General features: G+C 34.4%; 1 protein-coding gene across 1 annotated transcript in view; it reads left to right on the forward strand.

Annotated features, from left to right (window-relative positions):
• Positions 1–26,948, forward strand: part of LOC125226516 (synapsin) — a 148,690-nt gene that overhangs the window by 110,050 nt on the left and 11,692 nt on the right. The window contains exons 9-11 of the mRNA XM_048130499.1: positions 19,631–19,723; positions 24,319–24,431; positions 25,928–26,024. Of these exons, the coding sequence (XP_047986456.1) occupies positions 19,631–19,723; positions 24,319–24,431; positions 25,928–26,024 (303 nt within the window). The remainder of the gene's footprint in view (positions 1–19,630; positions 19,724–24,318; positions 24,432–25,927; positions 26,025–26,948) is intronic.

Genomic DNA, 26,948 nt, shown 5'->3' on the forward strand with positions numbered 1-26,948 from the left:
CACCTGCGAATACAATTTAGTCACGATATTACAGGCTCATATAAATCCAACTACTTATCTGTTTTTGAAACTATGTTAATTAAGAAATCGTAATAGGATATTAAGATACGTGAATTAGTTTGGTAACATTTCTTAGCAATGCTTGGTTTTGCTATAGTCACTACAGTATGAATGAATGCGTAATTTTTTTTACATCACACTCGCACACTAAATGTGATTTTACACGCAGGCGGAGAGTGAAAACAAAATCGTTCTCCCAAGGGAGTTATGAAATTTCTAGTACCGTATTCAATTTTTTTATCGTTTTACATATTTTTATGTTGCAAGTGTCATGAAAAACATTGTGTGTAACTCGGGGAGTATGAATATTACAAACTCGAGTCTTGGAGGAGCTGAGTGGTTCTTTTCTGTTCAAGGATTTTATGTTGCCAGTATAACATATTAATTCAATGAAAAGAGTTTTGACATTATATTTCATGATCGTTTATAAATTGTTGTAGATTAAGTTCGTACTACTGATTTGCAGTATGTATATTCATTATTAATATTATATAAAATTATTTCCACCTTGAGCGTTAATACTTGAATCCCTCACTACGCTCAGGATTCTAATTTTGAATCCCGAGCGTAGCGAGATTAGAGATTCCTTTACTTCGTTCAGGATTCAATAAACACCCTTTGCCCCATTTTGCTCGATTACGACTTCAAAAACTCAGTAGAGATTCAGACGTCATTAATACATAAATATTTACATAAATATTTGTATACTTAATACATAAATATTTGTTTCAGTTATTAAAAATAGCAAACAATATACAAGTCATGTCTATACATCTTCCGAAGAATGTATTGATAAAATCTTTTTTTGGTGTTCTTCCTAACGCCAGCGTATATATCGACGAGGAAGACGAAATGATTTTGCTTGAGAAGTGCACAGTTTGTGCCACTAGTCATAGTTTCGATATGACCCTCTGTGCCTCCAGGGTTCAGTTTCTGCAGTCTGACGAACTACCTTTATCAAATATGTTTTGTCAAGGGTGCACAAATATTATGTTTTCTGTTTGAATAAATAATTGGATTCAAAATGCTTACTTTTATTACTAAAAATACATAACTCTCTTTTGAAATATTTGTCGCCGCATGTTGCACAATCTATACAAACACTACCATCTTAAATATGATGATGAGTAATGCAGTGTAAGTAGGCTTAGTTCTGTTCACCACTTATAATTCTTCACAACTATGTCATTTTTATTTAATACTTTCGAATGATATTAGTAACACCATACGAATCATTACCAAAACTGTATTTCGAAGTTAAAATCAAAAACGGTACAACTATCATAAGCAAAAAACGTACTTATATATTGATATTGTTTACACTCGACTTATTTCCAATAAAGCCTAAAAAAGGTTGGCAACTCCTTGTTTATCGTATGCCGGTCTTGCCTTTCTCTTTTATGCCGGACTTTCTGAGTAGGCACAATTTCTAAGTTACATATTTCAGAACATAAAACAAGAAATTGAACGCGTTTTGAGTAGATTAATAGTACTAGTCAGAAAGAACGGTTATTAAATGACTACGTTACATACATGATATACTAAATATTCCGACTGCTTCTATTTTATTTTAATTTTTTGCTGAACCATGTTGAACTCGATGCTCGAGTTCGAAACACGAATCAAGTTTATTGTTAACTAGTGTTCGTCCTAGGGATATGTATTCAAGACCAATGGCTTAAGGATGAAAAACTGGTATACCTTCGGAGGTGTGAGAGGCGTAGATATATAAACACAAAAGTTATTGTCAATAGACGGTCTTTCCGGGTAGACGGTCTTCCCCACACTGACCTTATATATATTTTGTATTCACCTGCGAGCTACGCAGAGTTGCACCTAGTGCAGGATAAAATATTAGAGGTAGTAAACACATGTAAACGAGTATACTAACAGAGTAATTAAAAAATCTTAAAGGCACAAGGAAAGTTTAGTTATGTACATAGATAGGGTCATAAAGGCTACAGCCATTACTAGGTTCTATTTTTTGAACATATAAAGATAGTGTTAGATATTTGCTAAGTTATAGGACTAGTATTATACATTGGTGTAGTTGCAGGTTTGACAGCCTACAGTCCGAAGTCGTAGAGTGAGACAGAAACATTATAATAGCTCTCTGTCATTTGAGTAGATTGGCAATGTGCCTAGAGTTTATCACATTGTTATTAATGTTAATGACTTTCTATGACACATTAAACATTATTTTAGACATTGTTATTAAATATAATATATTATTTATATTATAACTTTTCCAAAAGTAGAATGTCATAGTATAGTTAAGCCTACAGCAAAACGCTTCTTGAAAGTAGTTAATAACAAAACGCTTATGTCAAACACTCTATTTTAAAAATGGAAAAGATAAAACAACGCTTCTCAAAAAGTCTCCATGTAATAAACCGAGTTCAGTTTTCTAACGTGTTTTCGTCCGTTTTCCTCCTGTTTCTATTATCAGAAGTGGTCTGAACATTAAAGAAAATGAAGAAAAAGCGCGATCGTAAGGGGCGTCATCGTGACTATCGTGAGCGTCTTCGCACTAGATCCAGGTCTAAGACCCCCAGTACAGACGACAATGTAGCTTCTTCGCGAAGAAGTCGTTCACGCCAGCGTGATACATCCAAACGTGTGTGTGTGGATTGAGTGAGCACCTTCCGAAAATAAAAAAAAATATGCTGATCATTTAGTAAAAGTTCTAAAACAATTGTAAAACGAATCTCTGAATTTGTAAAAAGATAAATCAAAAGATACAGCCATTAACATGTGCTCACTCAGTTCTCACAAACTACCAACGAAAACAGTGAATATATTCATTTAACATATAATATTTATATACTAACATTTAGTAAAAAATAGGCCAACCTACCTCTATAAATATTAGATCACCTAGTGACGTATTTAATTTTTTACAAATAGTTTCTTATGCTCACTCAATCCACACACTTTTGAAAACCCGAATTTTGATGAAAAACATAAGATTTAGACCGCTATTATATGTGTATAGTTTAGTAAAAGTGAAATGGGAATTTGTAAAATACAAAACGAACCACTAACGTGTCAGGTTTTTTTATAATAAATTTTTGTAAGTGCTCACTCAGTCCACACGTTTTGAGAAAGTTAAAAATGTAAATATCTTACGATTTGTAGCACCTAAGACACTCGAAAGTACTTCAACATTTAGTAAAAATTTTTACTAAATATCCACCATCTAATATTTTATATTCGTTGTCTGGTTTTAAAGATATTCAGACATAACTTTTCTCATACAAATGTATCAAGTAGGGTGACCACACTATGTCGGCTCCTGATTTTCCCCACCTTCCCATTGTCATATTGAGATTGGGGAGTTTCGTTCAATTTTGATAATAGTTTATATTAAACTAATACCATATTAATTCTCCATCTGCAAACTGTTTTTAGGTTATGTTCTTGGCTTAGTGATGATGTGTATTGTGTAATTTTTATCGACGACAGGATAATAACCATATCGACATTCATGCATTAAAAAGGACATGAATGATAATTGGTAAGAAACAAAGAATATAATACTTCACTAGTAAGAAACCAGAACCTGGTAATCTAATCGTGCTAACAGATGAGCGTACCGGATTTGTAAGTGGGAGCGAGAAAATAATAACTATTTCTCGCTCCCATTTACAAGCTAGCAAGCATCCATATGGATGACCTTGGTGCGGTACGGTGCTCGTACGGTCATGTGTTAGCAGCTTTACAGCGTGCGTAGCCGAATGGCATTACTCCGACGCCAAAAGAAAACGAAACGCCGTGCCAGTTAGTCTGGCGCGACAGAGCCACTTACAAATCCGGTACGCTCATCTGTTAGCACGATTAGATTACCAGGTTCTGGTTTCTTACTAGTGAAGTATTATATTCTTTGTTTCTTACCAATTATCATTCATGTCCTTTTTAATGCATGAATGTCGATATGGTTATTATCCTGTCGTCGATAAAAATTACACAATACACATCATCACTAAGCCAAGAACATAACCTAAAAACAGTTTGCAGATGGAGAATTAATATGGTATTAGTTTAATATAAACTATTATCAAAATTGAACGAAACTCCCCAATCTCAATATGACAATGGGAAGGTGGGGAAAATCAGGAGCCGACATAGTGTGGTCACCCTACTTGATACATTTGTATGAGAAAAGTTATGTCTGAATATCTTTAAAACCAGACAACGAATATAAAATATTAGATGGTGGATATTTAGTAAAAATTTTTACTAAATGTTGAAGTACTTTCGAGTGTCTTAGGTGCTACAAATCGTAAGATATTTACATTTTTAACTTTCTTAAAACGTGTGGACTGAGTGAGCACTTACAAAAATTTATTATAAAAAAACCTGACACGTTAGTGGTTCGTTTTGTATTTTACAAATTCCCATTTCACTTTTACTAAACTATACACATATAATAGCGGTCTAAATCTTATGTTTTTCATCAAAATTCGGCTTTTCAAAAGTGTGTGGATTGAGTGAGCATAAGAAACTATTTGTAAAAAATTAAATACGTCACTAGGTGATCTAATATTTATAGAGGTAGGTTGGCCTATTTTTTACTAAATGTTAGTATATAAATATTATATGTTAAATGAATATATTCACTGTTTTCGTTGGTAGTTTGTGAGAACTGAGTGAGCACATGTTAATGGCTGTATCTTTTGATTTATCTTTTTACAAATTCAGAGATTCGTTTTACAATTGTTTTAGAACTTTTACTAAATGATCAGCATATTTTTTTAAATTTTCGGAAGGTGCTCACTCAATCCACACACACACCCAAACGGTATCGGAGGAATACTTCGGAAAGTCGAAATTCTGGCAAAAGATATCGAAGTAGTTCCGATACGGATTCATCAACAGTTGTGTTTAGGAGCAAGAAGCTTCGTAAAAGCAAGCCACACCAACGAAGAAACAGTGATATTATTAATACATATGAGACACCCCAAAGACAGCAAAGCTTGAAATCTTCACACACGCCTACTGAAAGCTCTGCCAGACGTGCAACAGTTCAAGTGCCAGTTCATAGAGAAGATACACATGTTAGAGAAGTGACAACCACTTTAGAGCAACGAAGTGCTAAGAATGTTCAGTTGGCATCAGTGAATAACTGCGGCTATCCTACAGGACCGGAATTAAGGACAGAACCTTATCGTATTCACATGATAGACAACACTTCTATACCTAGGCAAGCCCCATCGGTAGTGCAACATACATATCCAGAGGTAACATCAATGCATACAGGCATGGAGGTCAGGTCAGGTAAGCAATCATCAGCCACGGGTCACACATTGCAGCTTATAGAAAGTGGTGTATCAGCGGGGCCTATAGTACCAGCGTGGCCAATCAGTGTGTCTGAACATCAGGACAGAGCTGCTCAGGATAGTACAAGTAACATTGCAGATCAAAGTGTGCCAAATGCTTCTGGTCAGTTAACTTTTCAAGATTTTATGAACTTTATGAGTAGCTATATTAAACCTGAACAAAATAAAATTCAATGTGATAAAAATATAGTACCTGAATTTAATCCTGCTATTAAAAGTCATAAAATAGAAACTTGGATTTCTAAGGTTAATGAATGTGCACTGATTTATGGTTGGTCTGATAGGCAAACTTCCTTTTATGCATTGCCCAGGTTAGTGGGACATGCTAAGCTTTGGTATGAAACTTTATTAACAGTAAATTATTCTTGGCCAGAGTGGCAACAACAATTAAAAAATGCATTCCCATCCGATGTAAATTATGGTTCTTTATTGAGTGAATTGTTGGACAGAAGGCTCAAGGCAACTGAAACATTAGATGATTATTACTATTCAAAAATGGCTTTACTAAATGCATGTGAAATTACAAACAAGAAGGCTGTAGATTGTTTGATTCATGGACTTGATGATAGGACTATTCGTGCTAGTGCAACTTCAGCAAGGTTTACACAACCCGAGCAGTTATTAAAGTACTTGAAAGAAATGAATCGTGATAGTAAGGAGTCAAGGCTAGTCAAAAATGAATCTTGTCCAATTAGTAATAATAATGTTCCATGTACATCTTGTAACTTAGTAGGTCACCATGCAAGTCAGTGTAAAAAGAAGTTCAGTTGTTTTAATTGCAAAGAGCCGGGACATATAGTAGTGAATTGTTCAAAGACATTGATTAAATGTGATAAATGTAATAAAATTGGTCATAAAACTGCAGATTGTTATTTTAGATAAAAATACAAAATGCCAGTTCTGAGACTGATAGTGATAATGATAAAAACTAATTGTTATGATACATATAGTTGGCTGAAATTAACTTTAATAGTAAGAGTTCTATTCTGTTGAATATGGTGAATTTAAAATGTGATACTTAGATAACATATTTTCTAGATGTAGAAGGTGATATTATTAATATATAAAAAGTGCTATTCCTATGTGTTATTCTATGTATATGATATTCTGATGAAGTCCACTGTGCAGTAAAGGCTGGAAGTCGTTGGGTGGCCAGATCAATTGTGAACTGGTGAAGTCCACGGTGCAGCTGGAGCTGGAAGTCGTTGGGTGATCAGATGTAAATGCAAAGTTATGTTAATGTTATTAGTTTGATATGTCGCTTATTGTTTCTGGTGAAGTCCACGGTGCAGTAAAGGCTGGAAGTCGTTGGGTGGCCAGATCAATTGTGAACTGGTGAAGTCCACGGTGCAGCTGGAGCTGGAAGTCGTTAGGTGATCAGATGTAAATGCAAAGTTATGTTAATGTTATTAATTTGATATGTTGCTTATGGTTTTGGTGAAGTCCACGGTGTAGTTAAAGCTGGAAGTCGTTGGGTGGCCAGATCAATTGTGAACTGGTGTAGTCCACGGTGCAGTTTGAGCTAGAAGTCGTTGGGTGGCTGGAACCAGTAGTGAAGTCTACAGTACAATGTTTCTTAATTATTATTGAATTTGGAGTTGTAACACTTGTGACTAGCTACAACTAGGTTTTCATTTTAATTAATGTGGAAATTGTTTAATATTTGAGAAACTAAATCTATAAAATTGATATTGTTAATTATTTAACATTTAGTATTTTGTTTAGGGACAAACAAATTTTCATCAGGAAGGCCGACTGTTAGATATTTGCTAAGTTATAGGACTAGTATTATACATTGGTGTAGTTGCAGGTTTGACAGCCTACAGTCCGAAGTCGTAGAGTGAGACAGAAACATTATAATAGCTCTCTGTCATTTGAGTAGATTGGCAATGTGCCTAGAGTTTATCACATTGTTATTAATGTTAATGACTTTCTATGACACATTAAACATTATTTTAGACATTGTTATTAAATATAATATATTATTTATATTATAACTTTTCCAAAAGTAGAATGTCATAGTATAGTTAAGCCTACAGCAAAACGCTTCTTGAAAGTAGTTAATAACAAAACGCTTATGTCAAACACTCTATTTTAAAAATGGAAAAGATAAAACAACGCTTCTCAAAAAGTCTCCATGTAATAAACCGAGTTCAGTTTTCTAACGTGTTTTCGTCCGTTTTCCTCCTGTTTCTATTAATAGTAAAACGAAACATAATACGTATACGTAACACGCATAGAACATGACTGACTCGAGATATTCAGTTTGTCAACTTTACATTAAATTCAATAATTTGTAGAAGTTTAAGAAAAGTATAGAGGTAAAATCTTTTTTTGTTAGAATGTACCCTGTCCGCTAAACGAAAGGCCAGGCCAGGCTCAAGAGCGATATCAGGATAATAGACTCCCCTAAGTATACATACTAAAGAAAATAAGAGGCACATAATACAGCGTTACCTCCAGACAAGGTAGGTTACGTTGTGGCTGTGATATCGTGTCTTGACGCTTATGACATATCGGCCGCGTGACGTCGGTCCGACTATCTGTATACGACTATTTGGGGACGAAGAAGATGAGAAAATTATTCGGCGTATGCACAATTGCACACCCATGTCGGTTTATACCAGCTCCTGCTGATCGAATAGTAGCACAACAGAGAAAGACTCACGCGACCTATCGCAATTTAAGATTTTAATCTTCAATTATTATTATTTTCTTCAAAGGTGTCTAATCTAACGGCGTCATAAAACATCACAAGAAGTCGAATGATACTCTTTTTGTATTTGGTGGTAGGCAAAGCGTAGGTCTAGCTTCTAAACTTCTACACACACGCGACGACAACGATCTAACGAAGTCCTACAAAGTGTCATCGAGCATACAACCAGAGGCGCCTACGTCGAGTATTGTCGCTACGATACAGAGATGCGTATTCTCTGACGGTACTAATATTATACTCTCTCTTGGCGAGCACGACAGTAACCCAGTAGACCTTATATCAAATTTAAACAAAGCTTTGGAACATTTACAAAACTGTAACATTTACATAGTTAGTATTAGATATAATCCATATGTGCATGCTGATTTAATAAATTACATGTTATATAATTTCTGTTTAAGGGAAAATAATTGTAATTACATTGACGTTTCTAACCATACCTACAGAAACAAGACACAATACTTATTAAATATATGCCAAAAAATTAACGCGATTGTGGATCAAAGGGACTATAAAGATATGTACTATAATTTTGTAAAACCAAATGACACACTAACGCAGTGTTCTAAACCTCAGAATAAAATTTGTGATAATAGAAAAGGTACCATTCCCTATTATTTTAAAAAACTTGATAAGTCCGTAAGCGACTCTCATTCTCATTCCTTTCGTACCTAAGTCGATAACTGTAAACATATTACACCAAAATATTGCAGGCATATTAGGGAAAATGGATATCTTTGAGTCAGCAATTGATGACCTTCAAGTAAAATTAGATCATATAGAAATAATATGTTTGTGTGAAACCTTTATTAAACTGGGATCTATTAAAAATCTCACCATAAATAATTTTAACGTTGCTGCTTCTTTCTGTAGGCAACATCAGAAACGAGGCGGCACTTGTATCCTAATTAAGACGGGTATAGACTATATAGTTCTTGAAAATATTCAGAGTCTTTCTGAACAGTTCGCATTTGAAAGCTGTGGCATTGAAATACCCCAGTACAATTTAATTGTGATATGTATATATAGGACGCCAACCTCAGATATAAAGTTATTCTTTTCTCTTTTGAATCAGTTGTTAAAATGTGTCACTAAAAAAAATAAAAATATTGTACTTTGCGGTGATTGGAATATCGATATACTGAAAGATAATAAAATAAAAAAAGAGCTTATATCAATCCTTTCAAATTACAATATTTACAATCATATTCATTGTCCGACGAGGAAAAAAACATGCTTAGATTTGATGGCTAGCAATCTAACAGATATTGTGCCAAATATACATATCTTAAATCTCTCAGATCATGAAACTGGCCAGAGCTTATCATGTAAAATAGACATAACTAAATCAGTTAAAAAGAAACTTATATATTGGCATGAATCAATAAGAGACTATAGTAAAGAAAATTTACAAAAATTTGAAGAATGTATTTCCGCTTTGTCTTTTACTGAAGTATTGCAAGAGACTGATACAAATGCAGCTTTTAATCAATTCCATGAACTGCTGACACTATTTTATAACCTTTGCTTCCCACGTATTAAAATAAAGAGAGTTATGAAACCATTAAAAAATAAATGGCTCACGAAAGGTATAAAGATTAGTTGCGCAAATAAACGTACCTTATATAGAATAGCTTCTCGAAATAGACACAATAAAAATGATTTAAATCAATATAAAAAATATACAAAAATGTTAAAAACGTGTCTACATAAGGCGAGACAAATTTCTAATACGCGATTTATAAATAATTCGGCTAACAGATGTAAAGCTTCGTGGCAAATAATAAAAAATAACTGTAACCTGACCCAGGCCACCGAAGACATAGCGGAAATTATAATTGGAAATGAGCCCATTCACGATCCACAAGAAATAGCTGAAAAAATGAATAGTTGCTTTATAAACATTACACATGACCAGCAACATACATTACTTAACTCTAACAGAATATCCCAAAATACACACAGTATGTTCCTCACGCCAGTTGATAACCTAGATGTTTTCAAGGCCATAAAGAGTCTTCGAAATACAAACTCCACCGGTTACGACGATATATGCACAAAAGCTATTAAGTTGTGTGCAATCAGCTTGGCGGGACCTCTGTGCCATATTATAAATCTTTCATTCACACAAGGAATCTTCCCGCAACGTCTTAAATACTCTGTCGTGAAACCATTATTTAAAAAAGGAAACAAATCTGAGGTTAGCAATTATAGACCGATTACCCTTATACCCATTCTCTCTAAGATTTTAGAAAAACTTATGCATAATAAAATTACTAATTTTATAAGCCACACTCAAGTTCTAAAAGCAGAGCAATTCGGGTTTCGTAAACATAGCTCTACTTCTAAAGCATGCTTCAATCTGGTAAAATATGTAACTGAAAACCTTGACAATAGGATACCCGTAGTAGCAGTTTTATTAGATATGACTAAAGCTTTTGATTTTGTAAACCATAACATATTAATGAGTAAACTGTTTAGATATGGAATAAGGGGTCTTCCGTACGATTGGTTAAGTAGTTATCTAACTGACAGACATCAGTGTGTGGAAGTCATGAGAATGACTGGTCGTGATCGAATTGCATATAGATCTAATTATAAAATCAATGCTACCGGTGTACCTCAAGGAAGTATACTAGGTCCATTGCTATTCCTTCTTTATATAAATGACCTACCAGATGCAACGAATCACAAATGTATTTTGTTCGCAGATGATACAACCTTACTTATAAAGTGTAATAATCGTTTAACATTTGAATATGAAATAAATCAAGCTCTAAATGACATAATAAATTGGATGGATAATAATAATTTGAGTATTAACTTGGTAAAAACTAAATTTATGCAATTTTTGACATGTAGAAGTAAAATTTGTAATCTAAATGTATCATACAATAATCAACCAATTGAAGAAGTTAAATCTGCGACATTTTTAGGAATAACACTAGACTCTTTCTGTGACTGGAAGAGTCATATTGACAATTTACGAATACGACTTGATCGATTTGTCTATGTGTTATATAGGTTAAGAAATGTAGTTTCAGAAGAAGCAGCCCTTTCTGCATATCACGGTTATGTGTCGTCAATACTAAGATACGGTCTCATACTATGGGGAAACTCGACGGATGCTGATATTATTTTTAAACTGCAAAAAAAATGCATTCGCACTTTATGTGGAGCCGACTTCCTTGACCCTTGTACACCACTTTACCAATCCAAGCGTATACTGCCACTTCCATGTCTGTATGTGTTTGAGATGTGTATGTTCGTAAATAAAAATATAGAATTATTTGATAAGTAAGAGTCACAAATTCTAAAAGAGGAACACATAGATATAAGTTAAACTTACCGAAAACCAATCTAGCGCTATCACGGAAAAATTCATACTGTATGGCTATTAAGATTTATAATACTCTGTCTGATACATTTAAAGAAATGCCTATAAATATGTTTAAAAAGAAATTATTTGATTATTTAATAAAACAATGTTATTATTCCGTTAATGAATTCATCAACAAATGTAATTTATGATCATTGAAATAATTAATATTACTACTAGTAAATTTTTAAAATAATAATGATATTTAATAAAATGTAATTTAAAAATAAATTTGTATATATATAATTGCATGTAATGTATGAATTTAGTTTGTATCTTGTACATAGTACCTAAATAAGTTAGTTATAAGAACAATATTTGTACGCCCGTCGTGGCAAAACAAGAATCGTCCATGAAAAACCACTATTATGTAAGACCTGTATATACGCTTGTTTGATACAAATAAATATTTCATTCATTCATTCATTTCATTCATAATATTGTGAGTCGTCTGATCTATCCATGAAAATATGCAAATTTGATTTTTTATTAATTTAAGATCTATTATGACCAAGACATATCTATAGGTATGTAAAAATATGTATATACAATATAATAATATGCCTATAAATAAGCATTATGAATATGCATTCAGTTCAGTCATGTTATGAACTAAGAAACAGAAATTATTTATCAGATTAGGTTTGGTATCAGACCAAACCTTTATTTAATAAATTATAGTTTAATGAACTACGAAACAGAAATTATTTATCAGATTAAGTAGGTTTGGTATCAGACCAAACCTTTATTTAATAAATTATATTTTAATTCAAAACGAAAGAAAAACTCGTCTTAAAACGATTTATGGTTTACCAGAAAAAGAATGTTCATTGATGTACCTTCTTGTTAGATGTAATAAAGGAGCAAGGAAGTCTATTAAAGGTATCAGAATATATTTTATGACTTCTGTTATACAGACAATTTTAACAACCTTCTCAATCTGCATAAGTCCACTAAGCATCATTAGTAATTAGCTTGCAAGCACATACATGGAGAAGTTACCATGTGATAATTTTTAGCATTTCAAGAAATATAAACATGATAAACCTTTTTATTTTATTTTAATATTGTTGAGTGCCAGGCACTAATATGATTGACTATTTTGCCCTTATCATTGTCGTTGCTTAATTCTAGAGCGGCTCGGTAAGTAAACCCAAAACTGCCCCAAGAGCAGGAAACAGAGTTTCATTTATTATGCAATATGCATCAAATCTTAGAACTTAAGCCATCTGTATTTAAATTAAAATATTCGCTCTGAGGCGTTATATTGTAGATTTAAAAAGCAATGAATTAATAACTTACTAGAAGTATTATTTTTAAATCAGCCCGATATATTCACAATATGCAGGTAGGGACCTGCTTTTTAAACATGATGAAATTGTATTGCACAGTAGGTGACATCGTATTGCCAACGTCGTATTTATGGCAGCTGACGACAGTTTTTACGGTTTCTACCTTCTAAAGGGTAATCATTTTGTTGTTGAATACAACAATGTAAATTATAATTAATCTGTGTTTATATACCTACCCTTGATCTACAACCAAAAAATAATCACCAAACAACTGTGAGGGATGTAAACAAATATCCTTAATATTCAAATATTTTACATAAATATAACTCTCTATAAAATGTACCGAAGCCGCTTTTATCATTAACACATCCCTCGCGGCTTGAGGTAGGGAGATCGATCCTCAAAAAGTGAAAATACATACACATTGGGCTTGATACTTTTCAGCTTCGACCAGAGCTGTAAGAGCATCCTTCGTAAGTATTTTAGTGCTCGGAAATTGTAATAAACAGTGGTTTTATTAGATAAATCAAATTAAATGAGGAAACTCATTTATAATTCTCTAATTCGCTTGAATTACACTTTATTCTGATAATAAACATTAAGTACACATACTTAACTGTTGTTGATTTATTATCCGATATTAAAAAATCATAATGGTAAATATTACAATGATTCAATATCACTTATAAAAAGTATTCGAATTAGATATCAAACAGAAAATCGCCCATTTAAAAGCGATATTATAATTTACTGAATTTCTATTTGGTCGACATTTTATGCAATAAAATTTTTTATACAGAAGGAAAAGTGACGCTGTCAGTCATACGTAACAGTATTGACGTACATAGCCATATTTGTGGATGAACGCATCAACCATAAAAAAAGTCGTAACTAAAATGTATGCACTGTCAGGCTCAAGGCACTACTAGCGCAAGAGAGTTATCATTTATAACATATGTTTAAATGGCTTACAGTTTAAAATCATTATATTATTGTGACGTGAGGTAGGTATACACCTACTTCACTTCCCACTTTAGAGACAAGCTAGTGTACCCACTGTATTGATTTGTTATTTATGTGGGTAGTAAGCATTGCATTAACTTATTAAAAGTGAGAAAGTCTCATTTTTTACCGTACTATGGGCTAGGTGTGTGCAAAATTTCTTATTTAATTTCAATTACATTTCATCATAAGTTGGGCCATAAAAAAACAAATAAAAATAAAAGTTAAAATTTACGGGTGCTATGGAAAAAAAACGATACTTTGAATAAGTATAGGCCCTTTGTTTCGTTGTGTTATGCGTTTTCCGATTAAGACCTTTGTGTTGGTTCACGACTAACCGTCGGGCGCCATCGGTGTTCGAAATGCGAACAGATTTTCCTTCGTGTTGGTTCACGACCAACCCCCAGGATGATTTATTCCTTCGTGTTGGTTCACGACCAACCCCCAGGATAATTTACTCCTTTGTGTTAGTTCTCGACTAACCTCTAGGATATGTGGGTATGTCCCTCAATTTGCGGGATTGCACAACGATTGTTAAAATAAAATACATATTTTTAATGCACCACGTGAAAAAAGATAATCTCACAGCTAACACCATAGGACGAAACGAGATCGTTATTAAAAGTGCAATGTGGTCTTGTGCCGAATCTTTCGGTAACAGACCGACGTGTGGACGCTACCACGCACAAATAAAGAATGAGCAATGGAACGCCAACTGCCAACGGGGCGGTAACCGGAAATGACCGGAAGTTGGTTTGACAGTTTTAATCAAAACAGTTACTCTTAAAATATGTGCGATGCTACCAGTACAATAGGGAAACTACATGGTTAATATAAATTTATATCTGAAAAATGAAGTGACGAAATATAATTTAAGGTAAGTACCAAAATATGTAAGTTAATGAAGGTAGTCGCAAGTTACCACCAATACCACCATTTCTTAGATGCTAACTATTGGCAACGTCAGCAACGTGCATGCACTCAGGATTGGTACCGATCGTAACAAATACACGTAATCTTATGGGCTTGACCAATTTTATTAATGCTAGCAGCGGCTGTTGACTGCATTTGAGATTTAACATAAGTAGAAAATCCGACAAACTGAGGGCAGCCCCGGTGCACATAGCGAATATCTCGCCTAGATAGATTCATTTCAAATAGTATCGCAGTGTTGCATCTAGATTGCCGTGATTGCTATTACATAAGCGGTGAAAATGATTAGGTACTAAATGTCTAGTACAATATGTACTCTAACGTCTAATTTGGTCCTATTCCTAGATTGAATTTATGATAATGTACTGTAACAACTACCAGTAAATATAAAGATATATAAATTGACGCAACAATTCAACGGTTCATAAATACATGAGTAGCTTTCCATCACAGGAGTTTTATAGGGACGAGGAGATGACGTGTTTATCTAAAATTCCAAAAAAACCGTCCTGCAGATGAAGCAAAGGAACACTGCTATCGAACCCTACATACATATACATATAGATTTGAAAACGCATTCCATGTATGTGTTGTGTGATTTGAACCCGATTTGACTCAAAGTCAGCTGGATGTAGTGGATGTCGAACCGAGAAGAAAGCAATTAAAACATTTTACTGCTTATTGTTTAGTTCCACCGCGCTCATATCAAATGTTACAACAGGCTTATGCAATATCATTCTGTATACACGACCCAATTCGCATTATGCACAAGGTTTACAGTAACCGACCTGATTTTGGTACGCTTTAAATAAAAAATATTTATCGCAACATTTCCCGATATCGATTCGTCTGTCAGACGTAACAGAAAATGACTTTCAAGATTACGATTCAGATGTTATTAAATCGTCATATGATTGTTTGTCAATAGTACAAATTTAGAGAATGATTTTAGCTATTGAGACCGTGCCAAGTTCCTTTCTACCTGATGGTCGTTATCGAATTTCACGGGAAGTAGTGGGTGAATTGATTACTAAAACTGTTTAGTCACAAGTGAATCATAATACGAATAAACGTTATTCGTCTTAACACTGCCATCATCGTCATCGCAAGAAGTTATTAGCTACGGTGTCTGTAACAAAGATTAAAGACCATTAGAATTCACAATTACAGTTCTGCGAAAAGTACAAGCAGACATACATTTATTATTTTTTGGTACTTTTGGTACTTTTAGTCAAGTACCAAGTATCAAGTACCAAGTACTCGGAAGTTTACGGCGGCGTACACTTATACAAATACGAATTAAATTTGAACTGTTATAAAAATAAAGTTCCAGATTCCCAATCGGAAAAAGTGCCCTGGATCTTAGCTAAGAACACCTTTTGTACGATACATTTTTAACGTAGGTAACGTCCTAGATCGTATTTTTATATTTTTTAATAATTATCTAATATATTGAGCTTTTCTTTCTAGAAGTAGGTATCTCACTGTGTTAATTTTAATGAAATAATTCACCACTAACTGTTAAGTATAGAATACGTAGCTACGGTTTTTTTTTTCAATTACAAAGATTTATTTCAAACCGATGACTGTGTCTAATAAATTGTTTAATATTCTAGTCGTCTTAATTAAATTTCTCTCCATTGACCAGGAAACGAGGGCGCTTTCCCGCCAATCAGACTATATAGCGTATGATATATTTATAACTAAGGACATAAATTACATTTATTATATCCTATATCGATTTCGTAAACGAACGCGGCATTTCTACGTCGCTTTGAGTTTCCACGCCCCTATAAACTTTATATTGGATCCAGAAGTTTGTATATTTAACTTTTGTTTCCATTTCAAATTCCAACACAAGGACCGGAATTTGGAATTATTCAATATTGACAGTGTGGGGTACATGTACAGTTAGCAATAAAATATACTTACAGACGTTTGAGGTTCCAGAACTATGTATAGAGGACTATTGTCTGCACATTATATCATAATTCATATGTAATTATAATTGCATATGTATCCATATCTTTGTTGCTGACTGTACATACTTCGTACTTGTGTAGTAGATATTTCAGAATTAGAACTGTAATTAATTTAAATACGGTTGTACTCACGTTATTATATCGCTATTGCTGCGACATGTTTCGGGCCAATTCGGAGGCCCCTCTTCAGGCATATAGGAGTTCACGCGACGGCTAAACTCCGCAGAGTCTCCGCAGAGGCTGTCTGCGGAGTTCTCGTTTAGCCGTCGCGTGAACTCCTATATGCCTGAAGAGGGGCCTCCGAATTGGCCCGAAACATGTCGCAGCAATAGCGATATAATAACGTGAGTACAACCGTATTTAAATTAATTATTTGAATATGTCTCACGAAAGTTTAACGTGTATAATTAGAACTGTCTTGGAATTATAATAATAATTGAAGACGCATTAGGAAAAAACTTGAAAGCGTGGTTGAATATTTAAGTGCGTTTTCCGAGCACGAAAATTCACCCCTATACGTGTCCTTAGCGTTCAAAGGGTTAAATTATTTTCAGTCAGGTAACCCTTAACTTATGCTACATTTCGCGCACACTAGCAATTAAGATTTGTATCGGCCCCATAAAGTTAACTAAGGACTGAAATAACGTGCGGTTCTCGCACCCGCGCGTGATATGTTCAAATAGTGAATGATTAGCGCTAGCACCTACAGCCGGGCTTACCCACTCCATTCTCCATATAAATAGACCGTTTCCTTGCGTTCAGGAGTCGCTATTATACAAACAATTTTGTAATTAATCTCAGGAAATGCTAGAACACATTACTCACGGGAATAACATATTTAGTACCTTATATTTAACATGTTCTAACAACCCTAAACATTTATGGACGTCTTTCTATGTAGTCAGGCGTAGTGCCCACTAACGGCCATATATTTAGTCTAGGTACACGGACCAGAATTTTAAAATTTTGGTGTGGATATACATATACTTATTCTATTTATTGAGTTGTCACATATAGGTAGATAAAAAACCTATTAAATTACATATATACATATTAAAAACAATCTACCTACATAAATTATTCGGGCCCAAACACTATATAAAAATTACATTAATTTTGTTACAGTAAAAACGCGAAGCTGACTAGAACTTCACTAATGAAATTACTTCATCAACAAATAGTTACTCAGTTCTAACTATATAAATAAATATTTACCTCACAAATATTTACAACTGTGGAAGGTTCTGATGCTTTACTCCGTGTAATTTTATTAAGACGATACGGTAGGAGTCAATTCTTCATACAAACGCTCTCGACTATTTCCTCCCTGGTTTTTGAAAATAGAGCTATGATTTTTTCAACACAGATTGTTATTAATTTTATCTGTGTCGGACCGTTTTGAATTTTTTGATATTTTGCTTAGTAAAGACTCTACGAGCCAATCAAAAATTTCCAAAAACGGCCTTTTTCATTGTGGCGCAAAAAAAGGTGTGATACTCAAGATTGGTAACAATTAACCAAAAAAGCTAAACGGTTCTGATTTCGTTCTGATTGATTAAGTTTTGAAGGAGGAAAGAGTCGAGAGCGGAACCTCGATTTTAAAGATTTTTTTGAAATATCTTTTGACTGAGTTGTTCTTAATTTTTTTTCGATAAATCTATATATTTAACTAAAATTTCCAAGTTGAAAGGGGGGCTCCTTTCCATTTTAACATTTTCTCTACCGTATCCTCTTAAAATCTTATTTTAGTTGGAATTTATGAAATTAAAGATTTATGAAGGTCGTCCTTTGTTAAAATATCTTAGAAGTTAATTGAGTCTTCACTTTGATTAATTGTCCAAAAGTCCTTTTTTAGTAAAAGGGACGGACGACCATCTAATATCTATGTCGCGCTAGATATTGGGATATCTTGGTGATTCGGCGATAGAGTGGAAGCCGCAGACATAATTTTAAACAGACGTCGCGTCGCATTGTACCACGATTATTTATAAACGGCATATAATTAACCGGGCAACTAAAATATTAAACGGGAAGTTATGTCTGGCATACAATAATATAATTTGGCTGTGTTTTAATATTGTGGCGACAAAAAAAATATATGATCCTGAATACTAAGCACCATTATTATTGAAAAAACGGCAGCAAATTTCAAGCGACAAAAATATTGCCGTGGAACATTAAACAATACTTTGGCGACTAAAATACTTATAACATGTTGGCTCAGTATGTATTATTTATTTACATGAACATATTTATATAATTATATAAGAAACTAAAGCTAAACTTAAAAGCTAGCTAATGTTTAAAATAGGCCCTTCAGGCATTGTAGCAAGGCTCAGTTAAGGATTCAAAAACATTGTGAAAAATGGTTTGAAGGCAATGAATATGTATTTAATTTATACTTTATTGCACTTAATTATGATACGCATAATAAGCATTATTTAACAGTCTAAAGGGCGAAACGTTATGAAAAGTATCATTAATTTTCATCAAAAATGCTTCAAGTGTACACTCAAGGTAGTAGGTAAAAATAGTCATGGACAAAATACCATAAATATGGATACACAAAATATGGCTGTATAATGTGTAGTGGGTAATACTCGTAATTAAAATTATGTCACACTTTAAGTTCTCGCGCTTTGTACACATATTTAAAGTCACATACAGGTCGAACGCGATTAATTAACATTATTTTTACCTTTTTTCCAACGTTTCGGCCAGGTTGCACTGGCCGTGGTCGCGGAATGTTAATTAATCGCGTTCGACCTGTATGTGACTTTAAATATAAAATTATGTCTTCATTTAATTTAATACCTTGAAGTGACTGTAATAGGTACATCGCTGTATCGTGTGTCTGGGAAACTTAGTACCTATATGTCTGTGGATTCACGATAAAGACAAGACTGACGGGGTTTCTTTTGTTGCAGGTGACGGCCCCGAGGTTCCCGGTGGTGATCAAGATAGGGCACGCGCACTCCGGCGTGGCCAAGGTGAAAGTGGACTCGGTGGCCGACTTCCAGGTACATTTACCCTATAAACTTTTAAACACCGTCTTTTTTTTTCGTTAAATTCGACACGCAGTTATACCACCTGTATATCGGTTTCTGTTCACCCTTTTATTCGAATATTTTTTTGTTTCCATACATAATAAATTAATTAATGAGTGTGAGAGGACCTAACACTTTTTTTAAATAACATTAGGAAGGGATGCGACAACCGTGTTCAGTATTTTTTTTAATAATTAGATAACTGTAAGAGTTAAGACTTAAAAAACCTTCCCTTAAAGTTAACGGAATTCATTAAAGTCACGTTGTATACAAATCTAAATACACCTGCTTGTAACAAATTCCTTTAGTATTAATGAAGTACATACTAGCTTTTTCCCGCGGCTTCGCTCGCGTTAGAAAGAGACAAAAAGTAGCCTATGTCACTCTCCATCCCTTCAACTATTTCCACTTAAAAAATCACGTCAATTCGTCGCTCTGTTTTGCCGTGAAAGATGGACAAACAAACAGACACACACACTTTCCCATTTATAATATTAGTATGGATATAGTAACGACACATGAAAAACGTGGAAACACTGGAAACTATTTCGATTAGTTTTGAAATTACTCTGCAGTCAGGATTGCTCCCTGAGTTTATACCAAGAAGCAATGCCATAATAGTATTCTATACAATCGTGATATAATACAAAGCTTTTTAGTCGAGTACCATGTTTAGGCCACGAAGCTTGCTGAATGGCCTAATAGTACGGTACGAGAGTGAAAAGCTTAATTATATCACTATTGTATACAATACTTTTTCTACGAGTCATCATCTTCATCATCAATGGACGGAAATATCATCATTCATGCAAGTTAAAATTAATGTTAATAGAGTCGTTCACCGTTGTATCAACATCGAATTACCTAGCAACCAATTGTTTGTAATAACCGTCTCTGATTGGCCGATAATGCGACAGATAAAAAAAATGTGTTTCAGATGCAGGAAAATTTGCCAGTTATTGCAAATTAGTATAGAAATTGTATGAAGTTCTTTTTTTGAAATTATTATAGTTAACTAAAGTCAACTATAATGAGCTTATTATAATTGAGTCGGAACTGCCATAGAGTATCCAACACTGAAAAGTTAGCACTTATAGTTTAGTCTGTGGTGTCCTAATTGACAGATTACAGTCGACAAGTAGAAAAAAATATATTTCTTACATTAGGTTGGTAGGTGTGGCTCAGGCATGCAACTCTCAAATTACCGGAGATTGGAGTTGATTTCTAGCATACGTACAACCTTTGCTTTACACAGTTTATTTTATTTATATACTAATGCCTTCATGGAAAATAAATCACACACAGACACCGTACAGAATCTACCTTAACTTGTCTGCCTAAGCTATAACATAATATAGGTAATTACTCAACGGTGTGTCTAAGCTATAATATATTATACATACATATAGGTAATCTTAGAGAACACTTAGTTTGAAAATGATGTTTGAATGAAATGCCTATGGAATGTTTCATAAACTATGAATCATAATTCAAGCTTTCTGACAGTTACTCTTTACAGATATGGGTAGTTATTGCTTTCTCTTGACGTTCTTTAGAGTCACCGTTTACTAAACGTATTTTGACAATAACTTTGATTGTATTACAAAATTAACAGTGTAGTTGAAATCACCAGCCCCTCTAGCACAACTTGCCTTGTCGCGCGCGAGTACATACTTGAACTCGCGCTTGATGATGGACTCACGCGCGACAAGGCAAGTTGTGCTAAAGGGTCAGGAAATGTATCCACACTGTATCCAGTATATTAAAGTCATTTCTAGTATACTATTAAAGAAATATACCTACCTAAACTAAACGTCACATTCGCTATTACTCTTAATTATCTCCGGGATACGCCTGTGTGGATATGTAAATGTTTGTAAGATATTCCCATCCTAATAAAAATCTGGGGGAAGGTTGCGATCATTAGACCGGCGCCTTGATTGGACCACTTAAATATTTCAAAATCTAATCGTGCTAGATGGAATCCACTAAAGTACTAGGTGACCTTGGGCCTCACCTTGGGCCACCCCGTAACCTCAGTCGCGCCTCGCTTCCCGGAAAAGAGTGACGCATCCAAGTGTGTTCGAGCGCTGTTGAAGTTAAATTACGCGAAGGAATAAAATCACGAAAGTATAGTTACATTTGCAATTAAAGGCCGTAGCAGGATAAGGGAACAAAAATACCCTTTATGATTAGGAGCTGGTTTTTTTTTCTATAGTTACTTACACTTAGTAGTACGATTGTGCAAAGTTTTGTTGAAAAAAACAAAGCAGAAAAAAAAACAAATTCATGAAATATGACTTTTCTCTAAAATTATTTAACTTTATAATACAATTTTTTTTTTCATTTTGGTTAACTAAATAGTACTTATAACCTGGAAAAAAATTGAGTCTCCAATCGAGAAGTTTATCACGGTCTATATCCCGGTCAATATAAGTCTGATTCCCATCCTATTTACGAGTTGCTATCAAAACAGTATTGTGTAACATAACATTGTTGGTTTCAATCGATGTCTCCAATTATTTTTAATGCCAGACGTATCGTGTTAAACATTTGAGCAAGATTAATTTAATATGTCATCGAGATTTATCTTTATCCTCATGATTGAGTAGGTATGGTGAATTTTCGTCCTGGGCTGGCAAACTCCTTTAAATAACGATACCAAATGACTTATGCTTAATTTTTTTGCCTTTATTATTGCGGAAATATCGTTCACATGGGATTAAAATAAATAAATTTTCACCACACCAACTGGCAAAGATCTATTTTGCTATTCGAAAACGGATAACAAAATTGCATTTTATCCACAAGAGTGCAAAGTAATTTCATACAAACTTTAACTTGATGCCTTGAGCTGGCTGGTAGAATTTACCTACAAATAATTATTTTGAATCATAAACATGGAATAGATTGCTGGATTTGATTTAGTTTGATATTTTATTGTCAGTATTTTGTTCGTGTTGGTGTGGTGATAAAATGTGTGTTTCACTCGGTGGCAAAGTTTGTTCAACCTACGTGCCTTGAAACACTCGCAACGCTCAAGTAACGCTTTCGCTTGCTCGGGTATCAATATTGGCACGTGCGGTTAAACAACAAATTTGCCCCCTTGTAACAAATAAGTAATAATTAATGTAGCTTTGGGAAAGTGGGACCGGGGACGGAATGTGATACTGACTATTTAATAGTTTTATTTAAGACGTTTTGAGAGGATATGGAACGATCTACCTACTCCGCACAAACTTAGTCCATATAATAAATAAATAAATAAATAAATAAATAAATATTATAGGACATTCTTACACAGATTGACTGAGCCCCACGGTAAGCTCAAGAAGGCTTGTGTTGTGGGTACTCAGACAACGATATATATAATATACAAATACTTATATACATAGAAAACATCCATGACTAAGGAACAAATATCTGTGCTCGTCACACAAATAAATGCCCTTACCGGGATTCGAACCCGGAACCGCGGCGTAGCAGGCAGGGTCACTACCGACTGCGCCAGACCGGTCGTCAAATCTTCCTCTTCCTGGCATATACGAAAAATATTTTACATAATGTATTTTAAACCATAACTAAGTACCTATATTATTTATTTAGGTATTTTTAAAACGCTAATCTTTTCGATGCGTTTGAATTTTTGACATTTTCAAATAAGTATTATGGGATTTTCTTCTTTTTAACCCCAAGCTTTATTAAAATCGCTCTTTTTAAATTAATTATGGACACAGAAATGTTTCTCCACTCATGGCTACAACGCAGGTTTTTAGGGTTCCGTAGACAACTATCTATCTCAGTGACCGTTAGGGAATTTTCGTACCAATATGTACCTACATCAATCACGCCGACAAAGTGGAAATCACTAGCTCGGAAACACGTGTTTTGTCCTTTAATACCAGCGGGTAAAAACGCATTTTATCCACTAGTGGGTAAAGTAATTTGACCTTGAATAAAATCAAATTAACTGCTTTAAAATTTATAAAAGTAGATGAATCTACTAATAAAGATGATTTACCACCTGTGGAACTACTGGAAGCAGTGATAAACGAACTTTTTGCGTTGTAGTTTCCTCGCTGTAGTGAGGGGAAAAGTTTTGTGTTACACTCGGGCGCAAATGTATTTTACTTCTCGTGTGTTTAAAACTCGCAAGTTCAGGATTCTATTCTCGAACCACTCGCTTCGCTCGTGGTTCAACTATAGAATCCTTTCACTTGCTCGTTTTTCAATTCCACACTCGGCGTTAAAATACAACTTTTCCCCCTTGTATAACAAATAACTATTATTAGGGTAAACCACGTAACGTGGGGAGTTTTTTTTTATACGGTATGATATATAGTTGGATAGGTATTTACGATATATAAAAAATACGGGAAACTACGGAATCCTACACTGAGCGCGGCCTGACACGCTCTTGGCCGGTTTCTAAATTAATTATGGACACAGAATTGTTTCTCCACTCATGGCTAGAACGCAGGTTTTTTATGATTCTTTAGGGGATTACATATTAGTTTCTTTATAATACAATGTAACATTTTTGACAGCCTTCTATCTCCATATTTCAGGACATAGCCGGGGTGGTGGCCATGCTGGGCACCTACTGCACCGTGGAGCCCTACATCGACGCCAAATACGACATCCATATACAGAAGATTGGCACCAACTATAAGGCTTTCATGTAAGTCGCAAGTTTTACATTTACTAGTAAGGTACAGCGGGGCAAATCTCGACTGGGGGACAAATGTAAATGTAAATGGTCCATTTTTTCCTTGTTTTACAATGTTTGCATTATTAAATAGAGAGTCCACCGGTTATATATGGCAGGCGTGTTCACTTGTTCAGTGGATACATGTAGAACTCAACATCATAGTGTAATAATATAAAAATGTTCAGATACAATTGCCCCCAGTCGAAATTTGTCCCGCTGTACTTTACAAAATTTAACCCAACTATGCTCTGTCGCGTGTCGTCTTTTTCTGTTTCGTAATTGAAAGAGTTGTTTGAAATTTATGTCACGCGTTCGATTTCACATTTTGGGTATCCGGTAAAGACAAGGTCTGGACGCTACAACAAAATTAGAATTTCGATGAAAAAGTATTTTTAAATAAATATACATAAATTGATTGGTTTTCATAAAAAAAAAACAAGAAACAATTAGCCCATACAATGATTATCAGCTCCGCCACAAAAAAATCACGTTGAGATATTCACCCATATATTTTTAAAATTACAATAATTACTATATTATACACGTAACAGAGATACAAATATAAAGAGCAGGTTACTAAGATCACATCGTGTCATTTTTTGTTCTCAAGGGCTCTTAAGATATACTCGTACTACATATTATAATATCATTTTGTACCAGATATGGAACGCTTTTTAACTTGATATAATGAACAAGGAACCAAACGACTCTTGTTAAAGGCTAAACCTTTTAAATCTTATCTTATCAAATATCTAAGTACATTGTAAAACGATCCCAATTATCTCGTAAACACAATACAAATATACAAATTGCAATCGTTTCCCTGACATAAAGCTGTGGGCGGTAAAATAATAATAACGCTCTTTACAGTCTTTACGCCTACAGGAAATCTATAAAATGTGTTTCGTTCTAGGCACAGTAAGTAATCAGATTTACTAGGCGTTTTTATTGAGCTTGTGTTTAGATTCGGTCCTCGAGCTTTCAATTACTGTGGTCGATTTTCATTTACTTTTAATTATCCGCTCAAGTTGGTCTTAAACACGATTGTGTGGCACTAGCAGTGTATCGGTACCGTACTATGTACTATTTCTATTTCTATTTATTGTTACTCTCTATCACAAAGGACGCTCAAGAGGTGAAATACTTATTACTTAACGATATAAATTGAAAAGTGTGTGTCTCTGTTTGTCCGTCTTTCACGGCAAAACGGAGCGACGAATTGACGTGATTTTTTAAGTGGAGATAGTTAAATGGATGGAAAGTCACATAGACTAATTTTTGACTCTTTCTAACCCCCACTTCCCTAAAATGGGGGAAGTTTGTAATAGTTTGTATAGAGCATTCTGCAATTCACGAATTTAACGCGAGCGAAGCCACGGGCTAGTAGTCATATGTATTATAAATGATAAATTAATACAATATAATCTAACTGCCAATTGTATTGATCTGTATTGTGTTATTCCTAGGCGCAAGTCTATATCGGGCAACTGGAAGACAAACCAAGGCTCGGCCATGCTGGAGGCTATCGGCATGAACGATCGGTACAAGATGTGGATCGATGAGGTAACTTATAAATACTATCGCACTTACAATCGCACTTAACTCGCGTTCATCATGAGATTTTCATCTTGATTGATATACTGGAGATGATCAGAGGTGGACAATGTTGTCGGGATGAAAATAATGATTTAAGTAATTATGTTTACTGTTTAGTATGTAAGGACGCAGGGAGCGTGAATCAAAGACGAGCACTGATTTATTATTTTTCATGCAACCACCCTCCACATGCAAATATATGATATGACAATTCCCTTTTTAAACAAAAAATAATAATTACTTACAATTGTTTTTCAATAAAAAAAAATCACATTACATATTTTAGTTTAGCGTATATCTTAACAACAATTTTTATTCCTTATTGACTATATACATTAATTTCTGAACATGCAATATGTTATAGGTATTGATATTTTATTTAACTTAATTGATATAATCATAATTATACAAAATTCAAAATTGGCAAATAGGATTATATTCAATTAACAATTGTTACAATACCTAAAAGTATAAATGTATGTCTACTAATTGAAATGCATGTTGGTAAAAGCAAGTAACGTGGTAAATAACAGGCCTTTGCATCTATAACAGATGATTCAAGCAGCATCCTTGCGACACTTACGTTCGTGGCTGTATAGCCCAATTCGAGAGAGGATCCCTCGTCCGCACACACGACAGGTGTATGCTCCCCTAGATGGGCGGGGGTTAGAGGCCTGCTCGTGACGCCTCATGCGTTTATCATTCAAGGAGGAGAACCAGGCGTTGTCGTGCTTAGATTGACCGTCATGGACAACACGGCGCCACGTGGGTCGGTCTTCGGCCAGCCGCTGCCACTGGTTGCATGGAATATCAAATGTGACCATGTCACGCTTCACGCAATCTTTAAAGCGCAGCATTGGCCGTCCGACCGGTCTCTTTGCATCTGCAACC

The sequence above is a fragment of the Leguminivora glycinivorella genome, chromosome 5 (assembly GCF_023078275.1).
Source record: "Leguminivora glycinivorella isolate SPB_JAAS2020 chromosome 5, LegGlyc_1.1, whole genome shotgun sequence".
NCBI lineage: Eukaryota > Metazoa > Arthropoda > Insecta > Lepidoptera > Tortricidae > Leguminivora > Leguminivora glycinivorella.